Here is a 21,006-nt window from a genome sequence, read left to right on the forward strand (position 1 = left end):
AAGGAACTTTTTTACCACAGGATAAAAAATCTAAAGGTAAAAACAGGGCTAACAATCGTTTTCGTTCCTTTCGTTTCAACAAAGAACAAAAGCCTGATCCTTCGTCCTCAGGAGCAGTTTCAGTTTGGAAACCATCTCCAGTCTGGAATAAATCCAAGCCAGCTAGAAAGGCAAAGCCTGCTTCTAAGTTCACATGAAGGTACGGCCCTCATTCCAGTTCAGCTGGTAGGGGGCAGGTTACGTTTTTTCAAAGAAATTTGGATCAATTCTGTTCACAATCTTTGGATTCAGAACATTGTTTCAGAAGGGTACAGAATTGGTTTCAAGATGAGATCTCCTGCAAAGAGATTTTTTCTTTCCCGTGTCCCAGTAAATCCAGTGAAAGCTCAAGCATTTCTGAATTGTGTTTCAGATCTAGAGTTGGCTGGAGTAATTATGCCAGTTCCAGTTCCGGAACAGGGGATGGGGTTTTATTCAAATCTCTTCATTGTACCAAAGAAGGAGAATTCCTTCAGACCAGTTCTGGATCTAAAATTATTGAATCGTTATGTAAGGATACCAACGTTCAAGATGGTAACTGTAAGGACTATATTGCCTTTTGTTCAGCAAGGGAATTATATGTCCACAATAGATTTACAGGATGCATATCTGCATATTCCGATTCATCCAGATCATTATCAGTTCCTGAGATTCTCTTTTCTAGACAAGCATTACCAATTTGTGGCTCTACCGTTTGGCCTTGCTACAGCTCCAAGAATTTTCACAAAGATTCTCGGTGCCCTTCTGTCTGTAATCAGAGAACAGGGTATTGTGGTATTTCCTTATTTGGACGATATCTTGGTACTTGCTCAGTCTTTACATTTAGCAGAGTCTCATACGAATCGACTTGTGTTGTTTCTTCAAGATCATGGTTGGAGGATCAATTTACCAAAAAGTTCTTTGATTCCTCAAACAAGGGTAACCTTTCTGGGTTTCCAGATAGATTCAGTGTCCATGACTCTGTCTTTAACAGACAAGAGACGTCTAAAATTGATTACAGCTTGTCGAAACCTTCAGTCTCAATCATTCCCTTCGGTAGCCTTATGCATGGAAATTCTAGGTCTTATGACTGCTGCATCGGACGCGATCCCCTTTGCTCGTTTTCACATGCGACCTCTTCAGCTCTGTATGCTGAACCAATGGTACAGGGATTACACGAAGATATATCAATTAATATCTTTAAAACCGATTGTTCGACACTCTCTAACGTGGTGGACAGATCACCATCGTTTAATTCAGGGGGCTTCTTTTGTTCTTCCGACCTGGACTGTAATTTCAACAGATGCAAGTCTCACAGGTTGGGGAGCTGTGTGGGGATCTCTGACGGCACAAGGAGTTTGGGAATCTCAGGAGGTGAGATTACCGAATAATATTTTGGAACTCCGTGCAATTTTCAGAGCTCTTCAGTTTTGGCCTCTTCTGAAGAGAGAATCGTTCATTTGTTTTCAGACAGACAATGTCACAACTGTGGCATACATCAATCATCAAGGAGGGACTCACAGTCCTCTGGCTATGAAAGAAGTATCTCGAATTTTGGTTTGGGCGGAATCCAGCTCCTGTCTAATCTCTGCGGTTCATATCCCAGGTGTAGACAATTGGGAAGCGGATTATCTCAGTCGCCAAATGTTGCATCCGGGCGAATGGTCTCTTCACCCAGAGGTATTTCTTCAGATTGTTCAAATGTGGGGGCTCCCAGAGATAGATCTGATGGCCTCTCATCTAAACAAGAAACTTCCCAGGTATCTGTCCAGATCCCGGGATCCTCAGGCGGAGGCAGTGGATGCATTATCACTTCCTTGGAAGTATCATCCTGCCTATATCTTTCCGCCTCTAGTTCTTCTTCCAAGAGTAATCTCCAAGATTCTGAGGGAATGCTCGTTTGTTCTGCTAATAGCTCCGGCATGGCCTCACAGGTTTTGGTATGCGGATCTTGTCCGGATGGCATCTTGCCAACCATGGACTCTTCCGTTAAGACCAGACCTTCTGTCGCAAGGTCCTTTTTTCCATCCGGATCTGAAATCCTTAAATTTAAAGGTATGGAGATTGAACGCTTGATTCTTAGTCAAAGAGGTTTCTCTGACTCCGTGATTAATACTATGTTACAGGCTCGTAAATCTGTATCTCGAGAGATATATTATAGAGTCTGGAAGACTTATATTTCTTGGTGTCTTTCTCATCATTTTTCTTGGCATTCTTTTAGAATACCGAGAATTTTACAGTTTCTTCAGGATGGTTTAGATAAGGGTTTGTCCGCAAGTTCTTTGAAAGGACAAATCTCCGTTCTTTCTGTTCTTTTTCACAGAAAGATTGCTATTCTTCCTGATATTCATTGTTTTGTACAAGCTTTGGTTCGTATAAAACCTGTCATTAAGTCAATTTCTTCTCCTTGGAGTTTGAATTTGGTTCTGGGAGCTCTTCAAGCTCCTCCGTTTGAACCTATGCATTCATTGGACATTAAATTGCTTTCTTGGAAAGTTTTGTTCCTTTTGGCCATCTCTTCTGCCAGAAGAGTTTCTGAATTATCTGCTCTTTCTTGTGAGTCTCCTTTTCTGATTTTTCATCAGGATAAGGCGGTGTTGTGAACTTCTTTTGAATTTTTACCTAAGGTTGTGAATTCCAACAACATTAGTAGAGAAATCGTGGTTCCTTCATTATGTCCTAATCCTAAGAATTCTAAGGAAAAATCGTTACATTCTTTGGATGTTGTTAGAGCTTTGAAATATTATGTTGAAGCTACTAAATCTTTCCGAAAGACTTCTAGTCTATTTGTCATCTTTTCTGGTTCTAGAAAAGGCCAGAAAGCTTCTGCCATTTCTTTGGCATCTTGGTTGAAATCTTTAATTCATCTTGCCTATGTTGAGTCGGGTAAAATTCCGCCTCAGAGAATTACAGCTCATTCTACTAGGTCAGTATCTACTTCCTGGGCGTTTAGGAATGAAGCTTCGGTTGACCAGATCTGCAAAGCAGCAACTTGGTCCTCTTTGCATACTTTTACTAAATTCTACCATTTTGATGTATTTTCTTCTTCTGAAGCAGTTTTTGGTAGAAAAGTTCTTCAGGCAGCGGTTTCAGTTTGAATCTTCTGCTTATGTTTTTCGTTAAACTTTATTTTGGGTGTGGATTATTTTCAGCAGGAATTGGCTGTCTTTATTTTATCCCTCCCTCTCTAGTGACTCTTGTGTGGAAAGATCCACATCTTGGGTAGTCATTATCCCATACGTCACTAGCTCATGGACTCTTGTTAATTACATGAAAGAAAACATAATTTATGTAAGAACTTACCTGATAAATTCATTTCTTTCATATTAACAAGAGTCCATGAGGCCCACCCTTTTTTGTGGTGGTTATGATTTTTTTTTTTTTTTTTTTTTGTATAAAGCACAATTATTCCAATTCCTTATTTTATATGCTTCGCACTTTGTTTCTTATCACCCCACTTCTTGGCTATTCGTTAAACTGATTTGTGGGTGTGGTGAGGGGTGTATTTATAGGCATTTTAAGGTTTGGGAAACTTTGCCCCTCCTGGTAGGAATGTATATCCCATACGTCACTAGCTCATGGACTCTTGTTAATATGAAAGAAATGAATTTATCAGGTAAGTTCTTACATAAATTATGTTTTCACCCAGTACCTCAGAAAATTAAACGATTTTACATGCCAGCAAAAAACGTTTAACATTAATAAATTGAGTGTTATTAAAAAGCCTGTTGCTAGTCCCTGCAAATTAGGCTAAAGTTTTATGCATACAGTATAATTCCAGTGAAGTGCCATTCCCCAGAATACTGAAGTGTAAAATATACATACATGACAGCCTGATACCAGTTGCTGCTACTGCATTTAAGGCTGAGTTTACATTATATCGGTATGGCAGAATTTTCTCATCAATTCCATTGTCAGAAAATAATAAGCTGCTACATACCTCTTTGCAGATTAATCTGCCCGCTGTCCCCTGATCTGAAGTTTACCTCTCCTCAGATGGCCGAGAAACAGCAATATGATCTTAACTACTCCGGCTAAAATCATAGAAAAACTCAGGTAGATTCTTCTTCAAATTCTACCAGAGAAGGAATAACACACTCCGGTGCTATTATAAAATAACAAACTTTTGATTGAAGGTATGAAACTAAGTATAATCACCACAGTCCTCTCACACATCCTATCTATTCGTTGGGTGCAAGAGAATGACTGGTAATGGCAGTTAGGGGAGGAGCTATATAGCAGCTCTGCTGGGTGAATCCTCTTGCACTTCCTGTTGGGGAGGAGTTAATATCCCATAAGTAATGGATGATCCGTGGACTGGATACACTTAACAAGAGAAAAATAAGTTACAAACATTTAAAAAATATTACAACAATTTTAAGCTACTTACACCTAATCTAAGCCCCCTAATAAAATAACAAAGCCCCCGAAAATAAAAAAATGCCCTACCCTCTTCTACATTAAAAAGTTACCAGCTCTATTACCTTACCAGCCCTTAAAAGGGCCTTTTGCGGGCATGCCCCAAAGAATTCAGCTCTTTTGCCTGTAAAAAAAAATGCAACCCCCCAACATTAAAACCCACCACCCACATACCCCTAATCTAACCCAAACCCCCTTAAATAAACCTAACACTACCCCCCTGAAGATCATCCTACTTTGAGCCGTCTTCAGCCAGCCGACCACCGATGGAACCGAAGAGGAGATCCGGAGCGGCAGAAGTCATCATCCAAGGGGCGCTGAAGAAGTTTTCCATCCGATTGAATTCAACATCCAGGCGGCGCTGAAGAGGTCTTCCATCCGATAGAAGTCTTCATCCATGCGACGTCTTCGATCTTCATCCATCCGGAGCGGAGCGGAGCCATCTTCAGACGAGCTGACGCGGAGCCATCCTCTTCTTCCCGATGACTAACGAAGAATGAAGGTTCCTTTAAGGGACGTCATCCAAGATGGCGTTCCTTCAATTCCGATTGGCTGATAGGATTCTATCAGCCAATCGGAATTAAGGTAGGAAAAATCTGATTGGCTGATTGAATCAGCCAATTAGATTGAACTTCAATCTGATTGGCTGATTCAATCAGCCAATCAGATTTTTCCTACCTTAATTCTGATTGGCTGATAGAAGTAGTGTTAGGTTTAATTGTAACTTAGGTTAGGATTTATTTTACAGATAATTTTGTATTTCTTTTAGCTAGGTAGTTATTAAATAGTTAATAACTATTTAATAACTATTCTAACTAGCTAAAATAAATACAAAGTTACCTGTAAAATAAATATAAATCCTAAAATAGCTACAATGTAATTATTAATTACATTGTAGCTATCTTAGGGTTTATTTTACAGGTAAGTATTTAGTTTTAAATAGGAATAATTTATTAAAGTATAGTGTAGTGTTAGGTGTAATTGTAACTTAGGTTAGTTTTTATTTTACAGGTAAATTTCTCTTTATTTTAACTAGGTAGCTATTAAATAGTTAATAACTATTTAATAGCTATTGTACCTAGTTAAAATAAATTGAAAGTTGCCTGTAAAATAAAAATAAATCCTAAGATAGCTACAATATAATTATTATTTATATTGTAGCTATCTTAGGGTTTATTTTAAAGGTAAGTATTTAGTTTTAAATAGGATTAATTTAGTTAATAAGAGAAATATTATTTAGATTTATTTAATTAATATTTAAGTTAGGGGGTGTTAGGGTTAGTGTTAGACTAAGGTTTAGGGGTTAATAATTTTATTACAGTGGTGACGGTGTAGGGGGGGCAGGATAGGGGTTAATAAATTTATTATAGTGGCGGAGGTGTAGGGGGGGCAGGATAGGGGTTAATAGGTATAATGTAGGTGGCGGCGGGGTCCGGGAGCGGCGGTTTAGGGGTTAACATATTTATTATAGCTTGCGGTGGGCTCCGAGAGCAGCAGTTTAGGGGGTAAACACTTTATTTAGTTGCGGCGGTGTAGGGGGGACAGATTAGGGGTGTTTAGACTCGGGGTACATGTTAGAGTGTTAGGTGTAGACAGCTCCCATAGGAATCAATGGGATGTCTGGCAGCAGCGAACATGAACTTTCGCTATGGTCAGACTCCCATTGATTCCTATGGGATCCACCGCCTCCAGGGCGGCGGGTTGAAAACCAGGTACGCTGGGCCGGAAAAGTGGCAAGCGTACCTGCTAGTTTTTTGATAACTAGCAAAAGTAGTCAGATTGTGCCGAACTTGTGTTCGGAACATCTGGAGTGACGTAAGAATCGATCTGTGTCGGACTGAGTCCGGCGGATCGAAGCTTACGTCACTATATTCTACTTTTGCCGGTGTCTAGGGCTTGATAACTAAGGTGAATCAGCCTCGCCACAAATACGCTGCGGAATTCCAGCGTATTTGAGGTTGACGGCTTGATAACTAGGGGCCTTAGTGTCTATAAAACACTGGGAGCTGCCATGTTGTAACTTAGGTTACCTTCTCTGCTGTGGCCAATTAGGGTCAGTTATAAATAGGTCACTAGAGTGTGCAGCCAATGGTTGTGCTGGATTTAACAGTGTTCTGCACTTCCATTTCTAACAGGAACTGAAAAGCTCACAATTTCAGAATGGAATTACAGGCAAAGAGGACAAAATAAATAATGAAAGTATATTGCAGAGTTGTTTTATTATATACAATTTATCATTTTATATTACCATCTCAAAGTGTTTAATGTCCCTTTAAGGGTATTGAGAATAGATAGCTATGGCGGGCTATCTATCCTCGACCATTGATTTTGACAAATGGAAGCAAGAGGCAGAAAGGCTTTTCACCCTGAATGTAGGTAATGTCTGTCCACAGGCTACTAATATTGAAGAAGGATTTAAGAGCATAGCTAAAATTATGAAGAAGCAAGTAAAATCATTTTGGGAGATCTTTAGTCTTGAAAATTATGTTAAAAACAAACTTATTCCAAGGGGTCTAAGGATCCAATTAGCACCCTCCTTTCACATTTCTGATGAAAACTTTGTCCTAAGATGGCAAGAGATTCTGACACAGTGCTCACTTGACTTAATGAAACTTACATTAGAATATGAAAGAAATCAATATGAGCAACTAACAAAATTAGTGGAGGAAGCGAAAGTACAAACTAATAAGTTCACCTCACACAAAGACTTTGACGCTCTAGATCAAAAATTAAAATCCCATATTGATAAGTTGAAAGAGGAATTAAGTGAGACTAAAAATAGAAAACTACAGAGAGACTGGTCAGACCACCAGAAGGGCAATATATATAAAGCTAACTACAGACGTAAGAATACATGATACACACAAGAAGCCAGAGGTAAAGGTAATACACTTGAGAGCTCCTCAACTGAATCTGAACTTTCAGATGAAGAGCCAACACAACTAGCCAATACGAATGTAACTATACTTACAACTGAACCCTCCATAACGAGGATTTTTTTAGAGAAGGATCTATTCCCACCGAAAAGAACAGTGAGAACAAGGCAACAAACCAAAATGAAAACCAACAAACAAAAATGAGAGATGAGGGACTACAAATCATTAATCTGGCAAACATAGAGTTAAGATCTGAACATTATATTCTGTTATCCAAAGGTCTTTCATTTATCCCTACTCCCAAATATGACAATTTCAATTGGGTTAAAGATACACATCTCTTTGCGAGAAAATTAGCACTTCATAAATACCATAAAGAGGCTAATAAAACCTGCCTTTCTGATATGGGTGTAGAGGAGGAAGATCAGGAGATAGTTAATTTGATGATAACACTACTTGATGAAAATTATGACACTGGCAATGTACAAGCGAGCAGTGTAGTAAAACCAAAGAGCACCTTTATGCCCGCTATCTCCAAATACCCCACTATTGATAAATTTGTCTCTCTGGTTACTACTGAACGGGAAGCTCTTAACTGTAGAAGTAAAGTTAAGTAAAATCTGAGCTTCAAAGAAAGGAAAGCATTAGCTGAACTAAAAAATAACCAAGAGATAACAATTAAGAATGCAGATAAGGGAGGCAATTTGGTTATTATGAAAAATACTAGGGATGCACCGAAATTTCGGCCACCGAAAATTTCGGCCGAAAATGGGCCTATCCCATTTCGGCCAAAAGAGGGGAAAACCGGCCGAAAATTGCATGTTCTATTTGAAATTAAATTGACCCCTATGCACCACAAAATCAACCCCTGGCAGCCAGATTTGTATCCCTCTAAGTGTCCTCCCCCCGTGCCTCACTGACCGCAACAAGTAGTTAGAAGACGCATCTAAATTTAGCCCTGTGTACTGGCTGGGTAATTTCTAGGCCATATTCAACTTTAACTACATGCCCCAGAATGCCTCGCGGGTAGAGGGGGTGCGGCACTGTAGCCTGTGTTCACTAACAACTTGAAGCAGAGCGTCAGAGTGAGAGAGGGAACTTGCCGTGTCAAGTGAATTTTATTACACTTGCCTGCAGAGCCATATAGTTATACTTATAACGGATCCTCCGGTCAGTGAGTGTGTGAACGGATCATATGTATATTTACCCTTATCTGGCTCCCTGTCTAACTGTGACTTTATTTGAAAAAGCAGCTCATTGAGTCCTGCACAAATAAAGTCACGGTTAGACAGGGAGCCAGATAAGGGTAAATATACGTATGAGCCTTTCACACACTCACTGACAGGAGGATCCCTTACAAGTAACTATATGGCTCTGCAGGCAAGTGTCATAAATTTCATCTGACACGGCAAGTTTACTGTGTAAACAGACAGAGCGGGCTGCAGGGTGGTTTCAGTACAAGCAGCCGTTACCTCCTCCTCCTGAGTCCTGCACAAGGAGCTGCTTTTACTAATGTGTCACCGCTAGACAGGGAGCCAGTCCAGATAAGAATGAATTATATGCAATATGTAGGGGCCGTTTGCACACTGACAGGAGAACTGTAATTGTTTGGGCTACAATACACAAGCACTGGTAATACGATCTCTTGCATTCCTCTGTGTCTCAGTACCATGCTTAACCCCAAGCTGCCTGCTGTGTACCTCAATGCAGATTATTATGTGTGTATATATATATATATATATATACTGTATATATACACACACACATATATTATATATATATATATATATAAATGTGTGTGTATATATATATATATAATATATATATATATATATTAATATATATTATATATATATATATATTAATATATATTATATAATATATATATATATATATATATATATATATATATATATATATAATAAAAAGTCTTATATTAATAATAAAATTATAGAAAAAACTTTTAAAATCATTTGGGGGAAAAAGTCATTTTCAGTTTCGGTTTTCGGCCAAGGGCATCCTGAATTTTCGGTTTCGGTCTAGAATTTTCAATTCGGTGCATCCCTAAAAAATACCAAATACAAAGAGATGTGTCTTGATATTTTATCAAACACAGAGTATTATCAGATATTACCACAGGATCCCACATTGATATTCACAAAAGAGCTAAAGTCAATACTAGACAGAGGCTATGGTGAAAGAATTATCACCAAGTCCGAGTATCAATTTATGTGCAATATGACTCCAAGAATAGCAACGTTCTATAGTCTGCCTAAGATTCATAAGGACCTTAAGGCGCCACCGGGCAGACCGATAGTGTCCAGTAATGGTTGCCTGACTCAAAATACCAGTATTTATATTGATAAAAAGCTAAGAGAATTTGTATACACATTAACATCATACGTTCAGGACACTAAAGATGTCCTAAAATGTTTGGATAATATCTATGTACAAGAGAACACCTTATTGGCAAGTATAGATGTTGAGAGCCTATACTCTAATATTTCTCATTCTCTGGGCAGAGAGGCTATACAGTATTTTCTCAAAATGACCAATCCTTGTGGCAGTGAAAAAGATGAATTTGTCCTTGACCTCCTAGAATTTGTGTTACAACACAATTACTTTCTGTTTGATAACAAGGTATATTGACAGAAAAAGGGCACAGCAATGGGCACATGCTGTGCACCAACGTATGCCAACCTGTTCTTGGAGTGGATAGAACACACATATATCCTTAATCAAGACATTAATCCATTCATGAAATTTATGGATCTGTACATTCGCTATATTGATGACGTCCTTATATTATGGACAGGCTCTAAAGAGGACTTCACAAGCTTTATGCACTGGCTGAATGACAATAAACATGGTATGCACTATACCTCTGCTATTGAAGAAACCAGTATTTCTTTTTTGGACTTAGAGATTAAAAAATAATCTGATGGGTGCCTCAGTACAAAGCTTTAAAAAAAAAAAAAAAGACATCTATTAATAGCCTCCTAAATTGGAAAAGCTACCATCCCAAAAGTCAAAAGATGGGTATTCCTTATGGACAATACCTTAGGGCAAGACGTAACTGTAGCACTATGGAAGATTTTGAGTCAGAAGCTAAGGAACCGAGGAAGAGGTTTAAAGAAAGAGGTTATCCAAATAGATGCCTCAAAAAAGCCTATCAACGTGCAAAAGCACAAGAGAGACCAACTCTATTACAAGAAAGGAAGGTAGATGAAAGTGAAACAAATACTAATAAAATTAGAATAATTGGTACTTTTGACGAGAAAAACAGTACAATTTGCAATATCTTCCAGAAACATTGGCACGTCTTGCATGATGACCCTGACTTGTCAGCAGTAATTACTGAGAAATCTAATATAACCAATAGGAGATCTCAGAATCTAAAGGATATCCTGACTAGGAGTCGCTTCTCCCAAGTCAAACAAAGGACATGGTTTCAAGAAACTAAAGGCTTCTTCAAATGTGACCGGTGTCAGGCGTGCAAAAATATGACACCCATGAAAACCTTTGTACATCCCCAGACAGGAAAAAGTTATCAGATAAATGATTTCATGAACTGCAGAACAAAAAGAGTCATATATGTAGCGATATGTAAATGCCCCCTAATCTATGTAGGTGAGACCTCCCGAGAATTACGCACCAGAGTGCTGGAACACATGGGAGATATAAAATGGAACCGCAATGTACCGGTAGCTAAACATATGAATACTGTACATAAGGAAGATAAATATCAAATACACTTTTTCGCAATTGAACAGCTTAAATTGAGAGGGAGAAGGGGAGATATTAATAAACTACTTCTGCAAAAAGAATGCAGATGGATATATGAATTACTACCCTAAAGGCCTCAATGAAGCAATTTCATATAAAAGCTTTTTATAATCTTTGTATTTTACCTTTGATAAGTAATAAACAACTGTTGCACATAATTGTTAGATAAAGAATATATACGATCAGGGATCCCTAAGGAGGTTTCCCACATGAATAACAAAGTGAGTAATAGACTGGTGACACCAATAATATGGATACCACGCTGATTGTGGTTTCTTTCTGGGATATGACAATTCAATAGAATAATATATAGGTCAATGGGAGATAATTGACTAGGAAGTATCCTAGCAGACTGATTCATGGATAAGAATTATGATCCTAACACTCTATATTAGTTCTAAAACTAATGTTATAGACCAGGTATGAATGTATCATCAGAAACTTACATTCATCTAATGTGTAATAATCACTTTAAGACCTGTGCACAAACTACAAAACACAAAAACATAAAGCTAATACTGGAATAATGTTATTGACATCGGATTGATATCAGGGTAAAACAATAGAGACAAGAACAATCCAATACGCGAATGTTGTTTTAATATATGTTGCTTCTAGAGACATGCTACATTAACAATGGCCCTTTAAATTGTTGATGTTTATAGTTAATATCTGTTCCTACTAATGACTCTATTGCTGATGATACTATACATGCCTAAGTATAGACTGGATATGTTCGTATAACATATACAAAAGAATACCATATCCAATCTTGAAATGAGCACATATATGTTTTTTGAGTGAATGCGAGTCATGCTACAATATAAATGGCTTTTTATGACTCTTGCTCTTTATAGCTAATAACTGCTCCTACCAACGACTATATAGATGATGACATTATATATGTCTAATCATAAACTGAATAAGTCTGTAACACACATAGAGAGAACCAGCATAATTAATGTTGAAATGAACACATATATTTTTCTGACTAAAGGCGGGTACTAGAGTACTCAGATCAAAATGATAACTCCTAAATGACAGTAGTTATACAACGATGACGAGTGGACACACATACCTACGTTATTGGGAGACCTTTAACTAAAGCTTTGATACAAATGATCGCCAGATTGATGCGGTAAACACTTCCGCATACAGACACTGTTTCTATGGTAACGAAACAATATATTACACGGAGTGTACGGCTGGGCCGCCCCTAAGCCCTGACGAAGTCACGTATCAGTGACTAAACGCGTCGGTGGGCGTGTCCGAGAGGCGCTCTTTGTTGTTCATAGGAGCTACGGCTTGTTATCCTAGTTTAAAAGATTGTTTTAAAATAGTGATTTATACTCTAAGTACAATCTTAAGCCCATAATGGTACTGGCCCTGTATGTTTAATGTGCGCTCAACAACGTGTGCAATACAAAGGGAAGTGGGATTTCTGAGTACCGGGTATAGAGGGATCATTTGTAACATTTTACTAAGATACTATTAAGCAAACAGATGAATCATTAATGAGCTTGTGTGTTACATAGTGAAAATTGGTGACACATTGTATAAATTTGCATATGAATACAAGCCACTCAGAGTGAATTTTGAGTATGCGATGGTAATACATGCATGCTATATGACATGCAGGTTTACTGAGTGATTATTGGTATGAATGTGACAATAAGAGACAGGGCATTTATTTAGCAATCGGCTGACTGGGTTCAATCCCAGCAGTACGCAGGCAGGACGCCTTTGAGCGCATAGTCTGTGTGATTCTTTAAATCCCTGCACAGTTTCTCTGCTCACTTCACTTTCACTCTGTCTCCTGTGTTTCAACAACAACGCCTCCAGGGCACATAGCCCTTTTATTATTTGTTTTTAATTGTGTTGGATCATATCTAAATGAATACTTAGAAGTGGATGCTGATTACACACTTCTTTTTGATCCATTTTGGTCATTTTGTTTGTTACGGTATATTTGTTAAATACAGTGTTCATTTTTAATCCTATTACTTATTATTCTACTAGTGCCCAATTCAGCACTTGGCTTTAATGCCATAAATCCCTTAAATATTTCTAACATATCAATATTCACGCCCCTCTAATAAAAACATTATTTATCTCTTGATAAAAAAGATAAAGTTCTTAATAACATTTCTAGATCCTCCTTTTGTTCCTTCCACTCACCCCCTTTAAAGGGGACATTGTACTAAATAAGACCCCACTGTGAAGAGAAATCAGCATTTAAGAATATATTTTGATGATAAAAAGTTTAGACTTTCTTTCTAATGCGCATTGGCTGATAATTCCCACAACTCTGTGAAAAGGGACAAGTCTGCAAAAAAATGCTGAGATTTCATAGTAAACTTCCTGAAACTCAGTAGGGAAATAACATAACTGTGCCTGCACATACCAGATGTACGCTCCCTTGCAAGTCCCGGGACTAGCATCCTGATTGGCTACTTTTTACAGTGATATGTGGTTACTGAGAACATTTTGAGTTAAAATATCTTTCTATTTACATAGAGATACCCAGGTGATATTTTGTAGTCAGCTTTTTACAGATATGCTACAACATTTAGTTATCGTGTCACTTTAAGTACTGTGGATTATGATTTAAACTACAAATAGATAATAATCATAATTGTAAAGATAAACACACAGGAATATCCAGTAAAATACCTTCAAATACCGGCAACTGCCTGTAAGCTGCTAGTTTGGACTGACAGATATTTTCCACCAAAATCCTCTCCATAAAAAATAAATCCTGCTGAAATTTCTCTGAATTTAAGATTTCTTCTGGATCATGCTCAGTATTCTCCGGTATCCGGGCAAGAACTGATCTTTCAGTAATGTTGAGGGAACTTGCATAACTATCTGCAATAAATCAGAATAACATCATTGTAGATTCTTAGCTATTAGCTTATCTTAGATAACATTTCATGAGGTTACTACACATAGCTTGTATTAGTGACACATTTTTATAGCTCCTAAAGGGACAGTAAACACTTTGAGATGTTTTATTGAGTAGTAAAACAACTTTAAATTATACTTTTAAAAACATAATTTATGCTTACCTGATAAATTTATTTCTCTTGTAGTGTATCCAGTCCACGGATCATCCATTACTTGTGGGATATTCTCCTTCCCAACAGGAAGTTGCAAGAGGATCACCCACAGCAGAGCTGCTATATAGCTCCTCCCCTCACTGCCATATCCAGTCATTCGACCGAAAACAAACAGAGAAAGGAGAAACCCTACGGTGCAGTGGTGACTGTAGTTTAATTAAAATTTAGACCTGCCTTAAAAGGACAGGGCGGGCCGTGGACTGGATACACTACAAGAGAAATAAATTTATCAGGTAAGCATAAATTATGTTTTCTCTTGTTAAGTGTATCCAGTCCACGGATCATCCATTACTTGTGGGATACCAATACCAAAGCTAAAGTACACGGATGATGGGAGGGACAAGGCAGGAACTTAAATGGAAGGAACCACTGCCTGTAGAACCTCTCCCAAAAACAGCCTCCGAAGAAGCAAAAGTGTCAAATTTGTAAAATTTTGAAAAGGTGTGAAGCGAAGACCAACAGGCCCATTTATCAAGCTCCGTACGGAGCTTGAAGGGCCGTGTTTCTGGCCAGTCTTCAGACTCGCCAGAAATACAAGTTATGAAGCAGCGGTCTAAAGACCGCTGCTTCATAACCCTGTCCACCTGCTCTGAGCAGGCGGACAGGAATCGCCGGAAATCAACCCGATCGAATACGATCGGGTTGATTGACACCCCCCTGCTGGCGGCCGATTGGCCGCGAGTCAGCAGGGGGCGGCGTTGCACCAGCAGCTCTTGTGAGCTGCTGGTGCAATGTTAAATGCGGAGAGCAATACGCAGTGTCGGATCAGGTCCGCAAGCCCTTTGATAAATGGGCCCCCAAGTCGCAGCCTTGCAAATCTGTTCAACAGAGGCCTCATTTTTAAAGGCCCAGGTAGAAGCCACAGCTCTAGTAGAATGAGCTGTAATCCTTTCAGGGGGCTGCTGTCCAGCAGTCTCATAGGCTAAGCGTATAATACTCCGAAGCCAAAAGGAGAGAGAGGTTGGCGAAGCTTTTTGACCTCTCCTCTGTCCAGAGTAAACGACAAACAGGGCAGATGTTTGACGAAAATCTTTAGTAGCCTGTAAGTAAAACTTCAAGGCACGGACTACGTCCAGATTATGCAAAAGACGTTCCTTCTTTAAAGAAGGATTAGGACACAATGATGGAACAACAATCTCTTGATTGATATTCCTGTTAGAAACCACCTTAGGCAAAAACCCAGGTTTGGTACGCAGAACTACCTTGTCTGAATGAAAAATCAGATAAGGAGAATCACAATGTAAGGCAGATAACTCAGAGACTCTTCGAGCCAAGGAAATAGCCATCAAAAACAGAACTTTCCAAGATAAAAGTTTAATATCAATGGAATGAAGGGGTTAAAACGGAACTCCCTGAAGAACTTTAAGAACCAAGTTTAAGCTCCACGGGGGAGCAACAGTTTTAAACACAGGCTTAATCCTAACCAAAGCCTGACAAAATGCCTGGACGTCTGGAACTTCTGCCAGACGCTTGTGCAAAAGAATAGACAGAGCAGAGATCTGTCCTTTTAAAGAACTAGCTGATAAGCCTTTGTCCAAACCCTCTTGGAGAAAGGACAATATCCTAGGAATCCTAACCTTACTCCATGAGTAACTCTTGGATTCACACCAATAAAGATATTTACGCCATATCTTATGGTAGATTTTCCTGGTGACAGGCTTCCGAGCCTGTATTAAGGTATCAATGACTGACTCGGAGAAGCCACACCTTGATAGAATCAAGCGTTCAATCTCCATGCAGTCAGTCTCAGAGAAATTAGATTTGGATGATTGAAAGGACCTTGTATTAGAAGGTCCTGCCTCAGAGGCAGAGTCCATGGTGGAAGAGATGACATGTCCACTAGGTCTGCATACCAGGTCCTGCGTGGCCACGCAGGCGCTATCAGAATCACTGATGCTCTCTCCTGTTTGATTTTGGCAATCAGTCGAGGGAGCAGAGGAAACGGTGGAAACACATAGGCCAGGTTGAAGAACCAAGGAGCTGCTAGAGCATCTATCAGCGTTGCTCCCGGGTCCCTGGACCTGGATCCGTAACAAGGAAGCTTGGCGTTCTGGCGAGACGCCATGAGATCCAGTTCTGGTTTGCCCCAACGATGGACCAGTTGAGCAAACACCTCCGGATGGAGTTCCCACTCCCCCGGATGAAAAGTCTGACTACTTAGAAAATCCGCCTCCCAGTTCTCTACGCCTGGGATGTGGATCGCTGACAGGTGGCAAGAGTGAGACTCTGCCCAGCGAATTATCTTTGAGACTTCTAACATCGCTAGGGAACTCCTGGTTCCCCCTTGATGGTTGATGTAAGCCACAGTCGTGATGTTGTCCGACTGAAATCTGATGAACCTCAGTGTTGCTAACCGAGGCCAAGCTAGAAGAGCATTGAATATTGCTCTTAACTCCAGAATATTTATTGGGAGGAGTTTCTCCTCCTGAGTCCACGATCCCTGAGCCTTCAGGGAGTTCCAGACTGCGCCCCAACCTAGAAGGCTGGCATCTGTTGTTACAATCGTCCAATCTGGCCTGCGAAAGGTCATACCCTTGGACAGATGGACACGAGAAAGCCACCAGAGAATCTCTGGTCTCTTGATCCAGATTTAGTAGAGGGGACAAATCTGAGTAATCCCCATTCCACTGACTTAGCATGCATAATTGCAGCGGTCTGAGATGCAGGCGCGCAAATGGCACTATGTCCATTGCCGCTACCATTAAGCCGATTACTTCCATGCACTGAGCCACTGACGGGCGTGGAATGGAATGAAGGACACGGCAAGCATTTAGAAGTTTTGATAACCTGGACTCCGTCAGGTAAATTTTCATCTCTACAGAATCTATAAGAGTCCCTAGGAAGGAGACTCTTGTGAGTGGTGATAGAGAACTCTTTTCCACGTTCACTTTCCACCCATGCGACCTCAGAAATGTCAGAACTATCTCTGTATGAGACTTGGCAATTTGAAAGCTTGACGCCTGTATCAGGATGTTGTCTAGATATGGAGCCACCGCTATACCTCGCGGTCTTAGAACCGCCAGAAGTGAGCCCAGAACCTTTGTAAAAATTCTCGGGGCAGTGGCCAACCCGAAGGGAAGAGCTACAAATTGGTAATGCCTGTCTAGAAAGGCAAACCTTAGGAACCGATGATGATCTTTGTGAATCAGTATGTGAAGGTAGGCATCCTTTAAGTCCACTGTGGTCATGTACTGACCCTCTTGGATCATGGGTAGGATGGTCCGAATAGTTTACATTTTGAATGATGGAACTCTGAGGAATTTGTTTAAGATCTTTAGATCCAAGATTGGTCTGAAGGTTTCCTCTTTCTTGGGAACCACAAACAGATTTGAATAAAATCCCAGTCCTTGTTCCGTCCACGGAACTGGATGGATCACTCCCATTACTAGGAGGTCTTGCACACAGATTAGGAATGCCTCTTTCTTTATCTGGTTTGCTGATAACCTTGAAAGATGAAATCTCCCTTGTGGAGGAGAAGCTTTGAAGTCCAGAAGATAACCCTGAGATATGATCTCCAACGCCCAGGGATCCTGAACATCTCTTGCCCACGCCTGGGCGAAGAGAGAAAGTCTGCCCCCCACTAGATCCGTTTCCGGATAGGGGGCCGTTCCTTCATGCTGTCTTGGGGGCAGCAGCAGGCTTTCTGGCCTGCTTGCCCTTGTTCCAGGACTGGTTAGGTTTCCAGGCCTGTCTGGAATGAGCAACAGTTCCCTCTTGTTTTGAAGGGCAGGAAGTTGATGCTGCTCCTGCCTTGAAATTTCGAAAGGCACGAAAATTAGACTGTTTGGCCTTTGATTTGGCCCTGTCCTGAGGAAGGGTATGACCCTTGCCTCCAGTAATGTCAGCAATAATTTCCTTCAAGCCAGGCCCGAATAAGGTCTGCCCCTTGAAAGGAATGTTGAGTAATTTAGACTTTGAAGTCACGTCAGCTGACCAGGATTTAAGCCATAGCGCCCTATGCGCCTGGATGGCGAATCCGGAATTCTTAGCCGTTAGTTTAGTCAAATGAACAATGGCATCAGAAACAAATGAGGTAGATAGCTTAAGCGTTCTAAGCTTGTCAATAATTTCATTCAATGGAGCTGTCTGGATGGCCTCTTCCAGGGCCTCAAACCTTAAGGTAACCCTCCAATTTTTCCATTGATAAAAAATATCCATTGGATCTGAAAAAGCGCAACTGTCCTCAACCGGGATAGTGGTACGCTTTGCTAAAGTAGAAACTGCTCCCTCCACCTTAGGGACCATCTGCCATAAGTCCCGTGTAGTGGCGTCTATTGGAAACATTGTTCTAAATATAGGAGGTGGGGAAAAGGGCACACCGGGTCTATCCCACACAATAATTTCTGTAAGCCTTTTAGGTATAGGAAAAACGTCAGTACACACCGGCACCGCATAGTATCTATCCAGCCTACACAATTTCTCTGGAATTGCAACTGTGTTACAGTTATTCAGAGCAGCTAATACCTCCCCAAGCAATACACGGAGGTTCTCAAGCTTAAATTTAAAATTAGAAATCTCTGAATCAGGTTTCCCCGAGTCAGAGATGTCACCCACAGACTGAAGCTCTCCGTCCTCATGTTCTGCATACTGTGACGCAGTATCAGACATGGCTCTAACAGCATTTGCGCGCTCTGTATCTCTCCTAACCCCAAAGCTATCGCGCTTGCCTCTTAATTCAGGCAATCTAGATAATACCTCTGACAGGGTATTATTCATGATTGCAGCCATGTCCTGCAAGGTAATCGCTATGGGCGTCCCTGATGTAATTGGCGCCATAATAGCGTGCGTCCCCTGAGCAGGAGGCGAAGGGTCTGACACGTGGGGAGAGTTAGTCGGCCTAACTTTCCCCTCGACAGAACCCTCTGGTGATAATTCTTTTATAGATAAAGACTGATCTTTACTGTTTAAGGTGAAACCAATACATTTAGTACACATTCTCCTATGGGGCTCCACCATGGCTTTCAAACATAATGAACAAGTAGGTTCCTCTGTGTCAGACATGTTTAAACAGACTAGCAATGAGACTAGCAAGCTTGGAAAACACTTTAAAACAAGTTTACAAGCAAAATAAAAAACGTTACTGCGCCTTTAAGAAACACAAATTTTCCCAAATTTTGAAATAACAGTGAAAAAATGCAGTTACACTAACGAAATTTTTACAGTGTATGTAATAAGTTAGCAGAGCATTGCACCCACTTGCAAATGGATGATTAACCCCTTAATACCAAAAACGGAATAACAAATGACAAAAACGTTTTTTAAACAGTCACAACAACTGCCACAGCTCTACTGTGGCTTTTTACCTCCCTCAATACGACTTTTGAAGCCTTTTGAGCCCTTCAGAGAAGTCCTGGATCATGCAGGAAGAAGCTGGATGTCTGTGTCTGTAATTTTTGCTGTGCAAAAAAACGCTAAAATAGGTCCCTCCCACTCATATTACAACAGTGGGAAGCCTCAGGGAACTGTTTCTAGGCAAAATTCAAGCCAGCCATGTGGAAAAAACTAGGCCCCAATAAGTTTTATCACCAAACATATGTAAAAAACGATTAAACATGCCAGCAAACGTTTTAAAATACACTTTTATAAGAGTATGTATCTCTATTAATAAGCCTGATACCAGTCGCTATCACTGCATTTAAGGCTTTACTTACATTACTTCGGTATCAGCAGCATTTTCTAGCAAATTCCATCCCTAGAAAAATATTTTAACTGCACATACCTTATTGCAGGAAAACCTGCACGCTATTCCCCCTCTGAAGTTACCTCACTCCTCAGAATATGTGAGAACAGCAAAGGATCCTAGTTACTTCTGCTAAGATCATAGAAAACGCAGGCAGATTCTTCTTCCAAATACTGCCTGAGATAAACAGTACACTCCGGTACCATTTAAAAATAACAAACTTTTGATTGAAGAAATAAACTAAGTATAAAACACCACAGTCCTCTTACGACCTCCATCTTAGTTGAGAGTTGCAAGAGAATGACTGGATATTTCAGTGAGGGGAGGAGCTATATAGCAGCTCTGCTGTGGGTGATCCTCTTGCAACTTCCTGTTGGGAAGGAGAATATCCCACAAGTAATGGATGATCCGTGGATTGGATACACTTAACAAGAGAAACGTATTTTGCCCCTTTTTCTGTAATTTAAAGGGACATGAAACCCCAAATTCTGCTTTCTTAATTCAGATAGCTCATGCAATTTGACACAACTTTCTAAATTTTCTTCATATATGTGTAGCCACCAATCATCAGCTAGCTCCCAGTACAGCATTACTGATTCTGAGCCTACCTAAGTATGCTTTTCAATAAAGTATACCAAGCAAAGTAAATTTGATATCAGAAGTAAAATCGGATAAAATTGCACGCTCTATCTGTACAATGAAACTTTCATTTTGACTTTCACTTCTCTTAAAGTGACATGAAACCCCAATTTTTTTCCCATGATTCAGAAAGAGCATGTTATCTGGAACAACTATCTAATTTACTTCTAATATTTAATTTGCTTCCTTCTCTCGTTATCCTTTGCTGAAAGGTTTATCTAGGAAAGCTCGAGAGCAGCAAATAACCTAGGTTCTAGCTGCTGATTGGTGGCTGCATATATATATATATATATATATATATACTTACTGTCATTGACTCACCCATGTGTTCAGTTAGAAACCAGTAGTGCATTTCTGCTCCTTCAACAAATGATACTAAGAGAATGAAGCAAATTTGATAATAGAAATAAATTGGAAGTTGTTCTAACTAAACCATAAAAGAAATTGTTTGGGTTTCATTTTCCTTTAA

At 39.8% G+C, this 21,006-nt stretch overlaps 1 protein-coding gene across 1 annotated transcript in view; it reads right to left on the minus strand.

The window, feature by feature from the left end:
- DNAI4 (dynein axonemal intermediate chain 4) overlaps window positions 1–21,006 on the minus strand; it is a 603,028-nt gene that overhangs the window by 385,753 nt on the left and 196,269 nt on the right. Inside the window, exon 7 of the mRNA XM_053693220.1 lies at window positions 13,773–13,967. Within this exon, the coding sequence (XP_053549195.1) occupies window positions 13,773–13,967 (195 nt within the window). The remainder of the gene's footprint in view (window positions 1–13,772; window positions 13,968–21,006) is intronic.

The sequence above is a fragment of the Bombina bombina genome, chromosome 10 (genome assembly GCF_027579735.1).
Source record: "Bombina bombina isolate aBomBom1 chromosome 10, aBomBom1.pri, whole genome shotgun sequence".
Taxonomy (NCBI): domain Eukaryota; kingdom Metazoa; phylum Chordata; class Amphibia; order Anura; family Bombinatoridae; genus Bombina; species Bombina bombina.